The sequence below is a fragment of the Cydia amplana genome, chromosome 26 (genome assembly GCF_948474715.1).
Source record: "Cydia amplana chromosome 26, ilCydAmpl1.1, whole genome shotgun sequence".
Classification (NCBI taxonomy): Eukaryota; Metazoa; Arthropoda; class Insecta; order Lepidoptera; family Tortricidae; genus Cydia; species Cydia amplana.
In genome coordinates, this window is record NC_086094.1 from 3,855,720 (window position 1) to 3,872,975 (window position 17,256).

The 17,256-nt window shown below is 38.7% G+C and overlaps 1 protein-coding gene across 1 annotated transcript; it reads right to left on the reverse strand.

The window, feature by feature from the left end:
• Window positions 1–89: 89 nt before the first annotated feature.
• On the reverse strand, window positions 90–16,984 carry LOC134660164 (zinc finger protein 479-like). Its single transcript, XM_063515895.1, has 16 exons — window positions 16,664–16,984; window positions 15,844–16,054; window positions 14,724–14,816; window positions 13,847–13,975; window positions 12,598–12,975; window positions 11,736–11,902; window positions 11,419–11,503; window positions 9,394–9,524; window positions 7,123–7,197; window positions 5,593–5,731; window positions 4,839–4,945; window positions 4,272–4,425; window positions 3,393–3,524; window positions 2,097–2,297; window positions 1,577–1,723; window positions 90–239 (listed from the first exon to the last, which is right to left on the reverse strand). Exons 1-16 carry the CDS (start codon window positions 16,735–16,737, stop codon window positions 93–95), a joined length of 2,370 nt encoding a protein of 789 aa, XP_063371965.1. The 5' UTR covers window positions 16,738–16,984; the 3' UTR covers window positions 90–92.
• Between the last annotated feature and the right edge of the window lie 272 nt (window positions 16,985–17,256).

Sequence of the window (17,256 nt, forward strand, 5' to 3'; positions counted from 1 at the left end):
TCCGCATCGATTTTATGCGGATGCGGATGTTGAAAATAATGCGGAAGTTCCGCGGTTGCGGATGCGGATATTCGCAACATCTCTGCCTCGTACTATATCTTGAGGTTATAATACATAGGCTTGTCGTCCATCATCGCGTTGATATCGGTGAGCTTCGGGTCGCACGAAGGCCAGAGCGGCTGCACTATGTCCATCTCGCTCGCACTCGTGCCCACCGACATCTGAGGGTGCTGCATACTCTGAAATAACAAAACTACAATGAAAAAAAAATAATGGCATTTTCTTGAAATTTGATAGCTATACTTGGTCAACCAGATCTTGACAGTAGAAAAAGGCGGCAAATTTGAAAAATGAAGGCGCGAAGGGATATCGTCCCATAGAAAATTTTAATTACGCGCCTTTTTTTACTGACAAGATTTGGTTGACCAGCTATAGATGACAAATTTTCATTATGGTATCAATCAATCAGGTTTGCTTTTAGGATCAAATGTCTATATGGGACCCATTGCATTAAAGCAATACAAAAGTCAGAAATGATAGTCAAAGTCGTACTTCACTCGCAAAACGCCCCTAACAAATCGCTATGTGAATGTGACGAACAAAACAAGAAAATTGCATTTTTGTCGGTCTAATATTGCGTTTATGTATATAGTTGCTGTACAATCTTTTTTTGGATAAAATGTTTGGAATCGAATGGTATCCTTACTTATTTCGTTTTTGAAAGTTAAAAAAAAACTTAAATTTTGAAACTTTCAGGTGCTGTATTTTTGTATTATTTCCATTTTTTTTAATATCCACAATATTGTGATAAATTGCTTATTTGCTATCTATTTTACTAGATTTTGTTATAAAATTCAAGATTCGTCATCATCCCTAATATTGTTGTTTATGAGCTAGTACGCGCTTGAGGCATATTTGCACTAGTATGGTTTTCGCTCCATATAGGTACATATATCCAGACGCTTGCCCCGAGCACGCTTGGATCGCGGTTTCTTATACGCAAGAGTGACCCGGGAGAACGTAACCATGGCAACGATTGACAAGAAAAAGTTAACTCTCCCTAGTTAGGTTTCATTTTACCCGGTGTAAGTCTACCACAAACTATAGGTCTACCGTGTAACTGAGGCGGTAGGTATAACCTACAGTTTATTTTATAACTACAAAGAAGGCTTAGCTGAATGGAGCTGTTTTGTATTATGTTAACTATAGTACGTTTTTTTTAGCTATAGAAATAAGGTAAACAATCTTGATGTGTCTTTTAATTGAAAAACACATTTTAAAAATAAGTTACGGCAAATATGTAACAATTATGAATCTAATACGATCATTTATAATCTTCTGCTTTCATAAGTAATAGTTTTTGATTTTTTTAAAGCGTTTTTCAATTAAAAAACATGTCAAGATCGCTTACCTTCTTGCAAGTTCTTTCTAATGCTAAAAAAACGAACTATAGGTTAAAATGTAATGTATAAGTAAACTAGTTTTAGTCCCAGAATTCGGCTACTTTCTACCAGAAAATCACTTCTTTAGCAACCGCCTCAGATAAGTGGTAGACCTATATATTGTGGCTACCGACCTGTCTGGAGTCCCGGCGCTTGCCCCGGGCACGCTTGGGCCACGGTTTCTTGAGGTGCACGTACGTGATGTGCGCACGCTTCTCGCTCGCGTGCTTGAAGCACTTCCCGCACATTTCGCACTTGAATGGTTTTAGCCCGGTATGGATCTGTGAAAAAATGTACAGTGTTACAGAAATCTAGCTTGATTCTGGTTTATTTCTAGATTCGAATTGAAACTCTCGTGTGTCATACTAACATTACGCTTGTTTTACGGTTTAACTTACGTATGCATGTCGCGGTGACTAAAAATATGTGAGTTAACCCTTAAAATTAGTTAAATATTTCTAAACTGAAGAGTGGCCCCAGATTGGACTATAGGTATGTAGGTTGAGTCTACTCTATGTTAAAACTCAGAAAACGCAATTGACAATGCGTCTGCGTGTAGTCTGAATGTGTCAAACTATGAAATATTTTTCTGCACATTTCGCACTAGTATGGTTAAAACCATACTCCTGCGAAACACGTTGAAACTCTACTTACAAACATGTGCCGTTGCCGGTTGCTGTGCGTGCTGAAGTGTTTCCCGCACACGCCGCACACGTACGTGGCGCGCTGCGCGCTGTGCACGCGCCGGTGCGCGACGAGGCGTTGCTTCATGCGGAACGACTTGCCGCACGAGTCGCACTTGAAGGGCCGTTCGCCGGTGTGGGTCCAGGTGTGGTCTTTTAGGAGGGCGTAGCTCTGTAGAGACAAAGAAATATAGTAAGACAAGAGTGCTCACTCCATACATCAGTTTTGATACCAAAAAGACTATTAATTTCAGTGTCTACATCTAGCATCGAGTAGCGGAACTATCAGTACTGTTACATCTATTGTCAAGTAGCAGTACTGATAGTTCCGCTACTCGATGCTAGATGTAGACACTGAAATTAATTTCTCAATCAATTTCTTGTCATTTTGGTAACTGATGTATGGAGTGAGCAATCTATGTATTTTTTTCTCTATGGTAGAGATTATTTTTATATAGATTTGCAATAGCAATAAAATTCGGTTTTAATACCAATTCACAACTTGTCAAAAAATCGTAATTCTGATTTGTCGACGCACACAACAACACTGTCATGTAATGACAGCGAGGTTTTGAAATTACTGTTCTAATATTGTACCGATAGCATGTTCAACAGTGAATTGCAAGAAAGACCAAAAAGTGTCTTTAAACTATTTTGTTAAGTATTATAAATAGAACTATTCATCGACTTCAAACAAAACAGAAAATAAACCACCAAATATCTGGACCAATTTTATTGAAATAAGTGGGTTATATTAATAAATAAATGTAAGATATGAATAATCAATCTTAACGAATCAGATGAAGATATGCCAAGTGACGATGGTTTATAAAAGGATTTGTTTTTTATTTTTTACTGTTTCTGATACCCATTAAAAATATAATTAAGCGTTTTTATTTACATTCACTCACTCATTTCATTCATTCACTTTTTTGCAATCAGTACTTCATGTAGCTGTGTGTGTAATCATTCGCCTCATCTCTCGTGGAACAACCTATGTACTTATAATAACACATTAACACATTCAGTGCCGAAAACCCGACTATCGGGTATTTTATGATTTCGTTCCCAGGCCGGACGACCCGACAGTCGGGATCGTGGTACTACAGCTTTATATGACGAAATTGTTGTGTCCTGGCGCGGATGTGTTGTTTGGCTGGGTGGCAATGAATGTGTTAATCCTTTGACCGCTAAAGACCCAATATCAACCTTCGTGCATTCTGATAAGGTTCACAATCGCGCGCCGCGCACAATTCGTGCAACTCACCTGGAACATGCGGCCGCACACCTCGCACATGCAGGGCGACTTCATGGAGGGGTAGTTGGTTCGGTTCTTGTCCGGGTGCATCCGGCGGAAGTGGCCGTGGTACGCCCGAGAATCCTCTAGTTGCATCCCACACTACAAAAAAAGCACAGGTCAATTATTTCTAGTTGGTAATAGGGTACTGTATTTAAAATAAATTATTTTACACCATGCATGAAAAAAGCACCAGATAATGATTAGAAAAACATAGATAGGAGTTTAGGTGAGTTGATCGTGACGTCACGATGTAATGTTTCACATAAATTCCATATTAGCAAATCGTTTCGACAGTTCTAAAAAAGTAACTGATTTGACTAGTAGGAAAATACCCTATTAACTTTTACGTAAATACACATCCGTGAAAAACGGTTAAATAAACCGGTCAAGTGTGAGTTGGTCTCGCATTCCAAGAGTTCCGTACATTACCCAATTTTTAACAATGTATTTTTTTATGTGGAACGTGATAGAAATTTCTTTAAAAAACCCGTAGGGGTCGGATCACAAACTAGGTACGTAAATAAGTCTGACTCACGCTTGACTGCACATTTCTAAGAACTATTTTGTATAATTAAAAAAAAAATTAGACTCAGTAGTTTCTGAGATAAAGGGGTGGGGGGGGAATGGTCGGAGAGACAGACGCAGGAGAGATGCTATAAGGGTTCCGTTTTTTCTTTTTGAGGTACGGAATCCTAAAAATGGTATAATTCGAATTTTTCTGCTCTGAGCATCCCCGAAAATCCTCAAAACGACTACTATATAAAATGATCAATAAGTAATTCTGTGTACAGCTAGGGTTAACATTCTCGAAAACCCTAAAAACGACTACCACGCATAAATTGCTACCTGTTCGCAAGGGATAGGTCCTTCAGCCTTGCGCAGCTGGCTGGGGTAGCGGCGGCGCTCGCTCGAGGTGCTCCGCGACCGCTTGCGCTCGCGCGACACGTTGGGCTCACGCGGCTTTCGGGGCCTCTTCGACTTGTTGGGCTCCTGGTCGTCTCTGGAGTATTTGATATTGGGGAAATCATATTAGGACATCGAAATAAATATTAAGTTGTGTAAAAATCGGCAAAATAATGTATCCCCAAATGTGGCTGCTGAAGTAAATACCGCTGGCCCATTTGGTCAATGGTCGTGTATAATATACACTTAAAATTTGTATTTGTATTCATTTGAGTTAATATAATGGTAAGGTACATTAGGGTAATTTCGAAAGCGGGGTTATTTTGAAAATGAATAAAATTCTACTAAACCACAAGCACTTCATACTCTAAAACTTACGCTACTGCATCACTTAAATAGCAAAAGGAAAAGCATCATGCTTACTTTTGCTACAAGTAGTAGAAAGTGCTTCTATTTTAGTAGATTATTTCAAATTTTCGAAATTACCCAAATGCAATGGATGTTACATACTTGTCGCTGCCCGCGTGTCTGGCCGAAACATGAATGTGTCTTCTCAGAGCCTCGTTGGATACAAAACGGACGTTGCAAAGCTCGCAGAAAGGCCCGTCCTCTGGGATCTAAAAACAGGAATTTTAATTCGAGATTCAGTGAGTAAAAATGTACCTACATATGTTATTTTGTATCGCAACCAAGTAAATACAAAATAACAAAAAAATACTCATAATTGGGTAGTAACGGGTTCTCTTATCGCTAAAAAGCGATCTCTTCCAGACAACCCTATGCACACATACAGATTTAGGATATTTTTTTCACTTTTGATTTAAAGTTAGTTTTGGATGAGTGTTGACCGAATAAGATAGATATGTATGATCTATTTATTGCAAAATCATCTTATAAGCCACAACTCACAACAGTCACAACCAACCCAACAACAACAACCAACAGCTGGGGCAACTCCAGTAGGGGTGTCACATGCGCGTTGCCGACATTTTTAAAACTTACACGCCTTGAAGTATCCCACACTGTAGTCTCTAGAGAAGATTTTTACACGGAGTTAATTCTACGGCCGGAACGTTCGTGGGATAATAAATGTGACATTATCTATGAAAAGGGACCTTATTGTCGACGGCGCTTACGCCATTATGAACGATGCTCCGATATAAATACAATGCCGCGCGACGCTGTGCGGCGTAAGCGCCATCGACAATAAGGTCCCTTTTCATAGATAACGCCCCAAATAACAAAATTTAAGTCTGAAACAAACCTGGGGGTCGTCGAGTCTGTGTTTCAGTTTTTTGTGTAGCTCTATCCCTTTCTCGCTCACGAAGGAGTACCCGCACAGCTGGCAGACGAAGTCGGACGGGTGTTTGATGCGGATGTGCCCCATGTACGTTGTGAATTTGCTGAAAATATATCAACGTCTCAATCATTGCCAAAGAGAATTAAGAAGACATAGAGTGCTCAACTCCATACATCAGTTTTGTTACCAATACGACTATTATTTTTGTAGTCTACATCTAGCGTCAAGTAGGGAAACTATCAGTACTGCTACCCATATGTACTGTAAATAACTATTACAGTACATATGATCCTATTTTCCCGCTCTAGTGCGTAAAATAGCACTTTTCGTGCGAGTGTCAAATTTTAAAGGGCCATATGTACTGTAAAACGTTGTACGATACACGTGCGAATTCCTCATTTTCGCACTTGTATCGTAAATAACTAATGTGTATAAATGGAAACCAAAACGATATACAAATATAAAAAAAAGAATCGAGCCTCCGAAATTGTCAATCGAACTAGATGATGTGTTTTGTGGTAAATAAGTTGTCAAACGTAAAATCGTGACCAATAAACTTTGAACCATAGTTAAGCTTTGGATTCCTCCGAAAACGGTGCCGTCATATGACGGCCGTCATATAGCGGCCGCAAAAGACGGCCGTCTTTACGGTGGCGACATGTGGAAAGTACCACGGCGTCATAACACACCGTCAGCCACCAAGGTCAAAGCGGCAAATTTGAAAAATGTAGGCGCAATGGGATAACGTCCCATAGAAAATTTGAATTTCGCGCCTTTTCCTACTGACAAGATTTGCTTGATCATCTATAATTTACTTGGAGGATGAAATATCATCAGAAGAGGAAAATAATCGTAGTACGGAATCATTTATTCAAATCTCGTGTCATTTATTCAAAATGGCGTCACCGCTATCTAATAAAACGTTCACGAAACTATCGACAAGGTCATGACGGCCGTCATCTTACGTTACGTTGACAATCAACGTAACGTAACGCCGTCTAGGAAACCGCGCCATCTTGTTTACATAGACAACGTTCTAGTGACGTCAGTCAACGCTATATAGCGGCCGTAATATGACGGCACCGTCTTCGGAGGAATCCAAAGCTTTACTGTTATTGCATAATGTATGGTGCCATACAGCAACATCTGTTTAACCTTTTAATCGCCATAAAATCATTGCATCGAGCGTGCTCGTGTCGCCGGGGGGTACGAAGTTACACGACGTTTTGTCTTATTTATCAGACAGCGGCGAAATGAGCCTGATTTTGTATGTCTTATATATCAGTCTACGGCGGTTAAAAGGTTAAATTGGAAGCGCGAAGTTTTTTTGGATTTTATAATTTTTTAATAAACTTCAATGTCAAGATTATCCTTAGAAAGCATAGTCTGTGCGGAAAGAGTAGAGTTGTGGAGTGTATTGGGCCGCATACATTCCACGACTCTTCTTATTCCGCACAGACTCTAACAGTGCAATAATTACACTTAAATACTTACACAAACTCGTCTTGACAATGCGGACAATTATATTTGGTGCCTTTATGCCATCTTTCATGTAGTCTAGCCGTTTGTCTGTAATCAGAAACATAATTCATTATACATTACAAAAAGCGCGGTAGCCTAGCCGTAAGAGCGTGCGACTTTCAATCCGGAGGTCGTGGGTGCAAACCCTGGCTAGTACCAATTATTAGGGTTCCGTAGCCAAATAGCAAAAAACGGAACCCTTATGGATTCGTCATGTCTGTCTGTCTGTCTGTCTGTCCGTTTGTCTGTCCGTCCGTATGTCACAGCCACTTTTTTCCGAAACTATACGAACTATACTGTTGAAACTTGGTAAGTAGATGTATTCTGTGAACCGCATTAAGATTCTCACATAAAAATAGAAAAAAAACAATAAATTTTGGGGGTTCGCCATACTTAGAACTAAAACTCAATTTTTTTTTCATCAAACCCATACGTGTGGGGTATCTAAGGGCGAGTCCGACTCGCACTTGGCCGCTTTTTTTTTTCCCTGGGTTGGAAGGTCAGATGGCAGTCGCTTTCGTAAAAACTAGTGCCAACGCCAATTCTTAAGATTAGTTTCCAAGCGGACCCTAGGCACCCATGAGCCGTGGCAATAAGCCGGGACAACGCGAGGAAGAAGATACATACAGGTAAGGCAGGTACAGTAGTGCAAAGTTGAATACTTAACATTGTGGCAGGGTCGCCATGTGAGATGAATCTGGGGGCACGGTAGTGCCCCCGCCAAGACGAGCAAAGCGAAGCGCAAGGGCACTACTACCTTTTCTCGAAGCGCTTCGTCGTTTTTTTGAACCCTCATAACTTGGGTTTGGATTATACCAGATAAACAAAATTCTCGGGATATGATGTCAATAGTGGACTTATTAAACATAAAAAAATTCAATTGCATAGCTCTTATACTTAAGATTTTATTCATAACTAAAAAACCCCGATTTCGTCACTGACTCACTCACTCACTGTTGATCATCAAAACCTCTAGGGTACTTCCTGAAGTCCTAGGAAGCTGAAATTTGGTATGTAAGATAATATTAGTACACAAACAACAAAAAAATTCAAAAACTTGAAATTTTTTGTCCCTAAGGGGGGGAAAAGGGGGGTGGAATTTTGTATGGGAAATCAATAACCGCTGAACCGATTTAGTTGAAATTTGGTATGTAGATAGTTTTTGTAATGGGGAATGGCATAGAATAGTTTTCAACCCCAAAATCACCCCGTAAGGGTGAAAAGGGGGTGGAAAAGGGCGTTAGGGGAAAAAGAGGGTTGAATATTGTATGGGGAATCAGTAAAAAGCAGATTGTATAAAAGATGCCCCGAGGTACGTATTTCAGGATTTTTAATAGTAGGTCCTTAAATCACACGCGCAACCCTTTAAATTAGGGGATGGAAGCAACTTACAAAAAGAAGTGAAATCCCACCAAAAACATTTTCATGTAAAATGTTGCCAAGACGAAACCATAAGGCTCGCACTGACAAAAAGTTATCAGATCTCTTGTAGAGCCAAGCTTCTAACTCTACGAGTACAAGCCCTAACTTCACAAACTCTACACCTTAGTCAAAATATGTGGCTTGGCCGTTTCGTTACTCCAAGAACTATTGTATTATAAAAAATAATGAATAGTGAATACATTTTTCACCTTACGTCCATGTGACAGTAGCGAAACGGTCAAGCCACATATTTTGACTAAGGTGTAGAGTTTGTGAAGTTAGGGCTTGTAGAGTTAGAAGCTTGGCTCTACAAGAGATCTGATAACTTTTTGTCAGTGCGAGCCTTATGGTTTCGTCTTGGCAACATTTTACATGAAAATGTTTTTGGTGGGATAGTGATTACTATATTATAAGTCGATTAATCCGCCCTCAACATAGAAGGTAGGATCCTATAGAAGTGGTATACGCGTGCCTCCGTGAAGGACAAAACATAGGCAATGCGACACTATGATTGGTCGAATTTATTTGTTGCCCACCATAATCCATACTAATTTATGGTGGTGAATAAAAAAAAATGTGAGACTGTGACAAGGACAAACAATAATAGCGCTTTCACTGCTACTCCTACTGAAAGATGGATAAGACTATCCCGTTCGGTCATTTCCCCCACCCCTCATGCCTGATCCAGTTAAAATACTAAATTCATGGCCCTCAAACATTTGCCATTGTAATTTTGTGGGTTGGATTCCTTACTTTAGGGTTGTCAACGAGTCAACGCGCATGTTTCACCCCTGGAGTCACAGCGCTAGGTTGAAGACTAACCTGTGAGTGGTGACGTACGGACACTGGTTGCAGCTAAATCGTTGCGTGTGGTGCGCCGTTATATGCTTACGTAGAGCGTGCGGATGCTTGAAATGCGTTTTGCATATGTTGCACTCGTAATCGCCGCATTGCTGTAAAAAAGGATTTCTTTAAATTTAAGTCTTTAAAATCAATAGTTGAAGCAGGGACTGATATTGGTGTTTTTCACTCGAGCAACCAAATCAGTCCGTCCGTTTTGGAGAAAATTAGGAACAATGTGTACTCTATGGCCAAGCAACCTGTTTTCACACGAAAAAGGGTAAACAATCTTTAAGAGTATGTTTATTGAAAAACACATTTTTTTAAATATGTTACAGCAAATATGTATTAATTATGTATATATAGCAAGAAAATATACATATCTACATTATTTAAGTCTCATAAGTAATAGTTACTATATTTTAACCTTTTTTAATAAAAAAGACACGTCGAGATTGTTTACGAGGAATACATAAAGTAGTTTATTTCTAAGTGGGTTAATAATGTTGTTGTTGTCTGCCCTAATAGGGCACCCTGGAGGAGCATAGGGTCTCCACAAGATCCTTCCACGCCGTCCTGTCTTGAGCAACCGTCTTGGCCTCGTTCCAGCTCAGTCCTAACGGCTGTCAGCTCGTTCTCTACTAGAGATGCACCGGATATCCGATTACTATCCGGTATCCGGCCTATCCGGCTGTTATTTTAGTATCCGGCCGGATACCGGATAATGACCTACTATCCGGCCGGATACCGGATAATGACCTACTATCCGGCCGGATACCGGATAGTCAAATTAACACATTTTGGGGTAAAAAATGGAATCTAAAAAACAGTCACGGTCATAATGCTAACGACACAGTAGATAGAAATGAATAAGTACGTAACCAATGTCACACAATACACTTATTTGTTTACACAAAAATACGTGCGCGCACTTGTAACTATAAACGAACTTACTACGTAATTGAAATTGAAATGACATGATAAAACTCGTTACGATCCTAGAAATGTGTCCGCGCGAACTTTCACTACGAAACAGGTCGAAACCTGCACGACGCGCACCTGAAAAACTCAAAATATAGGTATAGTTCCGCCGGCCGAATATCCGGCGGCCGGATACCGGATATCCGGCCAGTGTCCAGGCCGGATATCCGGTATCCGGTATCCAGCCAAACAACTATCCGTTGCATCTCTATTCTCTACGCTGCGCCTCCAGCCCTAGTAGCACGGTCGCATTTTTATCATTTGTCACCATGCCTGTCACGTTCCAACAAGTATATAAGTGCGAAAGTGACGGGCATAGTGATAGTCGATAAAAATTGAACCGTGCTGAGCCCGCAGGTGTGCATAGGGCGTTTGCGGGCTCGCTTTCCGCCCTGAGGCCGCCACTCGAACGCGATACTGGCGTTGTTCGTATCTCCTCTTCGCAGGGTATGACCGATCCATCTCCACTTCCGCAACGCTACTTCTTGGGCGACCGGAGGTTGTCGGCACATACTCCACAAATCCTCATTTCTTATGGTCTTCGGCCAGAATATACGAACGACCGGAGGAACTTATTGACAAACACTTGTAGCTTGTGTGTCAGCCCCTTTGTCAGTCTCCACGTCTCACAGCCGAAGAGCAACACGGACTTGACGATGGATTCGAAGAGGGAGATAAAGAGGGAGGGAGGGAGGGAGAGGGTTAATATTAAAACAGACTTAATCCAAAATAAAATACTAGCCTCGGTAGAGAGTACCATTTTGTACCATTTGGAGTTGAAACTCTAGGTCCATGGGGTCCCAGCGCGCATAAGTTGTTCGCAGAAATCGCGGAGCGTCTGGTTGACGTAACTGGTGACCGAAGAGCTGGCGGCTACCTCGCACAACGTATCAGCATTGCGATACAGCGAGGAAATGTCGCCAGCATCCTTGGTACAATGCCTCAAGGGCCTATTTTAGATTTAAGCTAGTTTTTAATTTCTTTTAGTAATACACTGTATTGTATATCTTGTTTGTAAATACTTACATCAGTATGTCTAATAACGTGACTATTGTAGGCATCTTCGTCGAGGAACCCTTTGAAACACGCTTCACATTTGAACACAGAGTTTCTGAAAAAAAGGACATTGGGGTTATTTTAAGTTCCGAAATAAAATAAAAACTATATCAAGCGATGCTGACATGGACATGGTCTGAAGTAAATGTTGTATTGTATTGTATAATGGAAATATTATCTATACTCTATCTAGTATATTATCTAGACTTGTTCTAAATAATAATTCATGTGTACATCACTAGGTCACAGTCCATTACTGGTGTTTACCTATTATTGACATAACTTACTTGTAGTTGGCAGTATCTTGTCTCTTCCGTATCTCTTCTAGCTGCTCGTCCTGAGTGAGATCCGTGATCGTAAACAGAGTTTCGTTTAATTCGTCGTTTAGGAACGGTTTCCGTCGCCGGTCGATTTTAGGCTGCGTCGGGTCTTTCTTCACCTGCCTCTTTCGCACCTGTAGAATAAGACAGAGATGGGACATGTTTATAAAATTTGCCTTTGCAATGTGCTAGGCACATGATGGACGCGACACTATATATATTTTACACCATGCAAGAAATAAGCACCAAGATTAATAGAGAAATGTAGACAGCAGACATTTTTAGAATTTCTATTTTAAAACCCGTTTAAACTATAAAGAGTAGGTAATTTGATAGTGACGTCACATGCTAGTGTTTCATATAAATTTCCATAGTAGCAAAATCATTTTGACAGTTTGAAAAAGAAACTGATTTAACTAGTAGTCAAATACCCTATTTCGTCCGTATAACCCATAGATGGTAAGATCCTAATAGATGTGGTATACGCGTGCGTCCGTGAGGGCCAAAACATAGGCAATGCGACACTATGATTGGTCGAATTTATTTGTTGCCCACCATAATCCATACTAATTTACGGTGGGGAATAAAAAAATGTGAGACTGTGACAAGGACAAACAATAATAGCGCTTTCGCTGCTACTCCTACTGAAAGATACATAAAACTATCCCGTTCGGTCATTTCCCCCCACCCCTCATGCCTGATCCAGTTAAAATACTAGATTCATGGTATAACCTAACCTAACCTATCCAAACAAACTGCAACTCGGTGTTGCCACGGTAAACTAAAAAAAAACAGAAAATACCAAAGTCAAAGTTGAACAAACACAAACCTTTTTAATAACTTCCTTCTTTTCAATCTTATTCTTCTTAACCTTCTCCTTCTTTTTCCTTCTAGCATCTAACGGCAAACTGTCATCAGTGGAATACTCTCTATCTGACGCCACAAAATCTACATCATTATCATTATCGTAATCATTAACTTCATTATTTTCCTCTTTCATTTCGTTATCTTCATTGAAATCATTATTTTCATTTTTTATTACTATTTCATCTGTGATGTTCACTTGGAATATTGGTTCCTTTTCATCGTCAATTGTGTCGTGGTCTAAGGTTTGGTCGTAGAAGTTAGGTTCGTAATGTTTAGGACCTAGGTTTGAAGTTAGTCTATTATTGTCTCTGTTTATTGTGGCTAGGTTTTGAAGTGTTAGCTGAAAGGAAAATTTAAATGAATTATCCCATCAAAAACATAAATGTGAAATGAGAGCCAAGTTCAAATAAGAAATGTGTCGTTGTTGACTTCGCCTGCAAAAGAATTGAGATCTATATGAGTGCCACGTTCTAGTTTACTTGGGATGTAATTAATAAATAAAATAAAATAGCCTTTTATTTCTTGCGAATTATTAACATTGTTTGGTGTTTTAGAATTAGTCTAAAGTTAACTTATAATTTTTATAATGGGATGTAATTAAAGTTCAGGAATTGACTTGGCTTTCCATCATGATATTTTATTTATTTTTATTTTATTTTATTATATATAATGTGCTCGCTCTTATTTTAGAACTAACATTATATTAACTTAACTTAAGACTAATTCTAAACACCAAACAATGTTAAAATTCGCAAGAAATAAAAGGCTATATATTTTATTTTTATTTATATAATGTGCTCTTAGACATGTTCTAGTCTACTACTGTTTATAACTTCTATATCACATTTCTCCTCGCTTCACTCGTCGCCTGAGTAGTAAGATTATATCGCTATCCTTTCTGCTGACGATCTCCATCATAATGGAATGTGTGTGAACCTTTGTTTCTATGTCTACTGCTGTTTACACAGTTGTCCTCGCTTCGCTTGTCGTCTTATTAACAATGTACTATTACGTAACGTAGTAACGTAATGTAGTAACGGAAGCGAAAGAGGTATGTCAGGATCGTAGCAAGTGGAAATCCGTGGTCTCTGCCTACCCCTCCGGGAAATAGGCGTGATCATATGTATGTATGTATGTATGTATGTATGTATGTATGTATGTATGTATGTATGTATGTATGTATGTATGTATGTATGTACGTTTACACTTACGCTATCCTGTCTGCTGACAATCTCCATCATGATAGAATGTGCCCGTAGACTTTTGTTTCTGAGTCTACTGCTGTTTAGAAGGCGGTGTGTGCATTCCACACATAGCTGGCCGGGCAGCTTGTCTTCACACTGGAAAATGGATTTTATGTTCTTTGTAATAGAGTTGATTAGAGGTTCACTACTTGGAGGTTGGAAAACTAACTAACAAACTAACTGTTGGTCAAACTAATTTGTCAGTAAATAAACTATACTCATCCTTTTCTTTTGGGTGCTAGTACTAGTGTAAGACAAAGATAGTATGATTATCTCTATGTTCGAAATGAGACAGTCCTTTGACAATATAACAAGCGAATATTCGACCCATCTCTAGTTCAGTAGCCGGGTCCAGACAGAGCGAGCATACGCTTGAGGAAATTGCCTGTGTGGACACGGCTATTAAGCGAGAAAAGTGGCCATATTTAAAAACTTACTTATTCCCTAGTCTTAAGTTCTAATAATATTTATTATAATTATACAAATACAAATATCTTTATTTTCCAAATTGACATGACATGAAACCTTAGTAATTAAATTAAAATTAACTACAGAATATCTACAACAGCTTCTTAGAACAAACAATAGCCCTTACACTAGGTCGAGCCTGTGTCGTGAGGACTGTGGGGCATTAAGCATAAGATTTACCAAACAAGATGCGTAGGATACAGATCTGATAATTAGAGGCAAATTTTGAAGTAAGATAATACTATATATAATACTAATAATAACACAAAGAACTATACAATATACATAACATAACTTAACATAACTTATTTGTACAGATATATTATGTTTATAAGTGTGTGTGTGAAGTGTGTGTGAAAAAAGGGAAGATATTTACCTCAAGCCCAGTGAGGTGGTGATAGGCTTCTTCCAACCGGTATTTCCTGATTGAGAGCAGCCTGCCGTCCACCGCGAGGCATATTCGGCATACCTGACACAAACATTGAATCTCGTAGTTTTGACAAATGAAGCAGATTGCTGTCTGTATTTTATGCATATTTTACTCAATTAAATGTGACTTATAAGAGAGCCCTTGTAAACTGCCTTCAATTAAATAACAAGATAGTTCTAAATAAATAATAAATGAATAAATATTAAATAAAATTATTGTTCTGAATTTGTCTGGAGTCAGTTTTTTATCATATTATGCTCCTTCAGTTTCTTGACGACCCCTGACCGAATTGCTACAGATTTTTTTTTTTTACTTTACAGTCAAAATGACTTGTCATCAGGTCAATCAGAATTTGATGTTAACATTTTGAACAAATATTATAGGCATAGTGCTTTGACGTTTTTTGAAGTAACTTTGCTCTCAAAAAACATCATTTTAATAAGTGGCAGTGTAAGCTCTTTAGTGAAGACATTTCCTTTTGTTATAAATAAATAACTATGCAAAAAGCTCATTGATATAACCGGTGTCCAGAGATCTGGCAGTTTTCTCTCGCAGCGCATTCATTAGTATTGCCATTCAGCGAGGGAATGCTGCCAGCATCTTTGGCACAATGCCTGCGGCCTTATTTAGATGTTTATTAATCTAGATTAGTCTAGTTTTTAATTTTATATTAGTTTAAAAGTAGTTTATTTTTAATTTAGTATTAAATTTTAGATTGTACTTTTTTCTTTAATGTCTGATGTAATCACTTAACGCATTAATTGCCACCCAGCCAAACAACACGCGCCAGGCCACAAAAATTTCGTCACATAAAGCTGTAGTACCATGATGCCGACTATCGGGTTGTCCAGCCTCGGAACGACATCATAAAATACCCGATAGTTTGTATGAATTAAATAAATTGAAGGGATGTTCACAAAAACAACATAACTGCTTAGAGCGGTTGACACTTTTTTAAGAACATTGTTAATCGTTTCAGGTGTCAACCAGTGTAGTCAGTTATGTTGTTTTTGTAAACATCTCTACAATTACTTATATACGAAACACAGGCTTTGACTAGATATACCTGTATAGTATTGGCTTCGCCGTAGTCACAACTGCTATCCTGCACTATTGGCACAGCGCCCGGCCTCACTTTTCTCAGCCCGCTCTTTGTCTCGTACAAGTCTTCGCAAAGGAAATGCTCCGAGCAGACCGCGCTACGCTCCTTGGGCTCCCATGATTCTTTGCCAAGAGCCCGGAGCCAGGAGGACCGGAGAGCTGGCTCGGTGGGGAAACTGTAATACAAATTATATTATGATCAATGCTATTGCATGTTAAGAGTGAGGCAATGAAATTAGTAGTAGTAGTAAACACTTTATTGTACAAAACAAGTACATAACACTATGACAACGTACAACAGGGTGCATAATTCATACAATACAATACAATCCCACCAAAAACATTTTCATGTAAAATGTTGCCAAGACGAAACCATAAGGCTCGCACTGACAAAAAGTTATCAGATATCTTGTAGAGCCAAGCTTCTAACTCTACAGGCCCTACCTTCACAGACTCTACATCTTAGTCAAAATATGTGGCTAATGTGTGATCCTGTAATTGGCTTTCCGTCTCTTATTAATTTGGGATATTCTGTATAGATAGCTGTTGGATCTCCAAAATATAAATAAATAAATAAATATCTAAAGTTTACAATTATAAGTCTCGAATTACTCAATTATCCTAAAGAAGTGCACATGTGTGGGCTAATAGTTAACTAAAGTTATAATTACTAGTAATTGAATTAGTAAAATGCTTAATGGGATAAACTTATAATAATTAGGTATAAGATGGGTATAAGCTAAAAGGGAACCCTTCCTTTTAACTATTTAAAATACGATACTTACACATGAAAAGTGATTCCCTGGGACTTCGAGATATGTCTCGAGTCATTTTTGCAGCCGGGCACGCAGCACCGCATTATAAATATTAGTAAATAAAGTAAATTATTTACATCACTACAAAACTAAAACAGAATATGTCATTTTCGTACGCAGTCCTTTAACTATTTACATAACAAGAGGCCTCTATGTACATAATATAGACGTTAATTTATTAAAATAAAACTATCACTATTCATTTTGTATTCCAAATTATATAAATTAAACAAAATCGGAAATACTTCCAATAGCTTTGATTTTTGACAGAAGCTTTGTATTATAATGCTAGTAAATACCAGACACATTCATACTACTTCTAGCTTTTTCTATCTCATAATGTTAGAAAGAGAGTTATGACTATTGAATATTGAATGATTTTTGATTTGGTTGTGCTATACCATGTAGAAGTATACAAACATATTCGATCTTGGTCGCTCATTTATGTAGACACATGTGAATGAAAGAGATACAACAAAAGCTGTACAATGCAAGTACAATATGACAATAGTGAAGCGCTTCTTGTTTTGCAACTAATCGATAAACCGGTTTTCGCTACATTT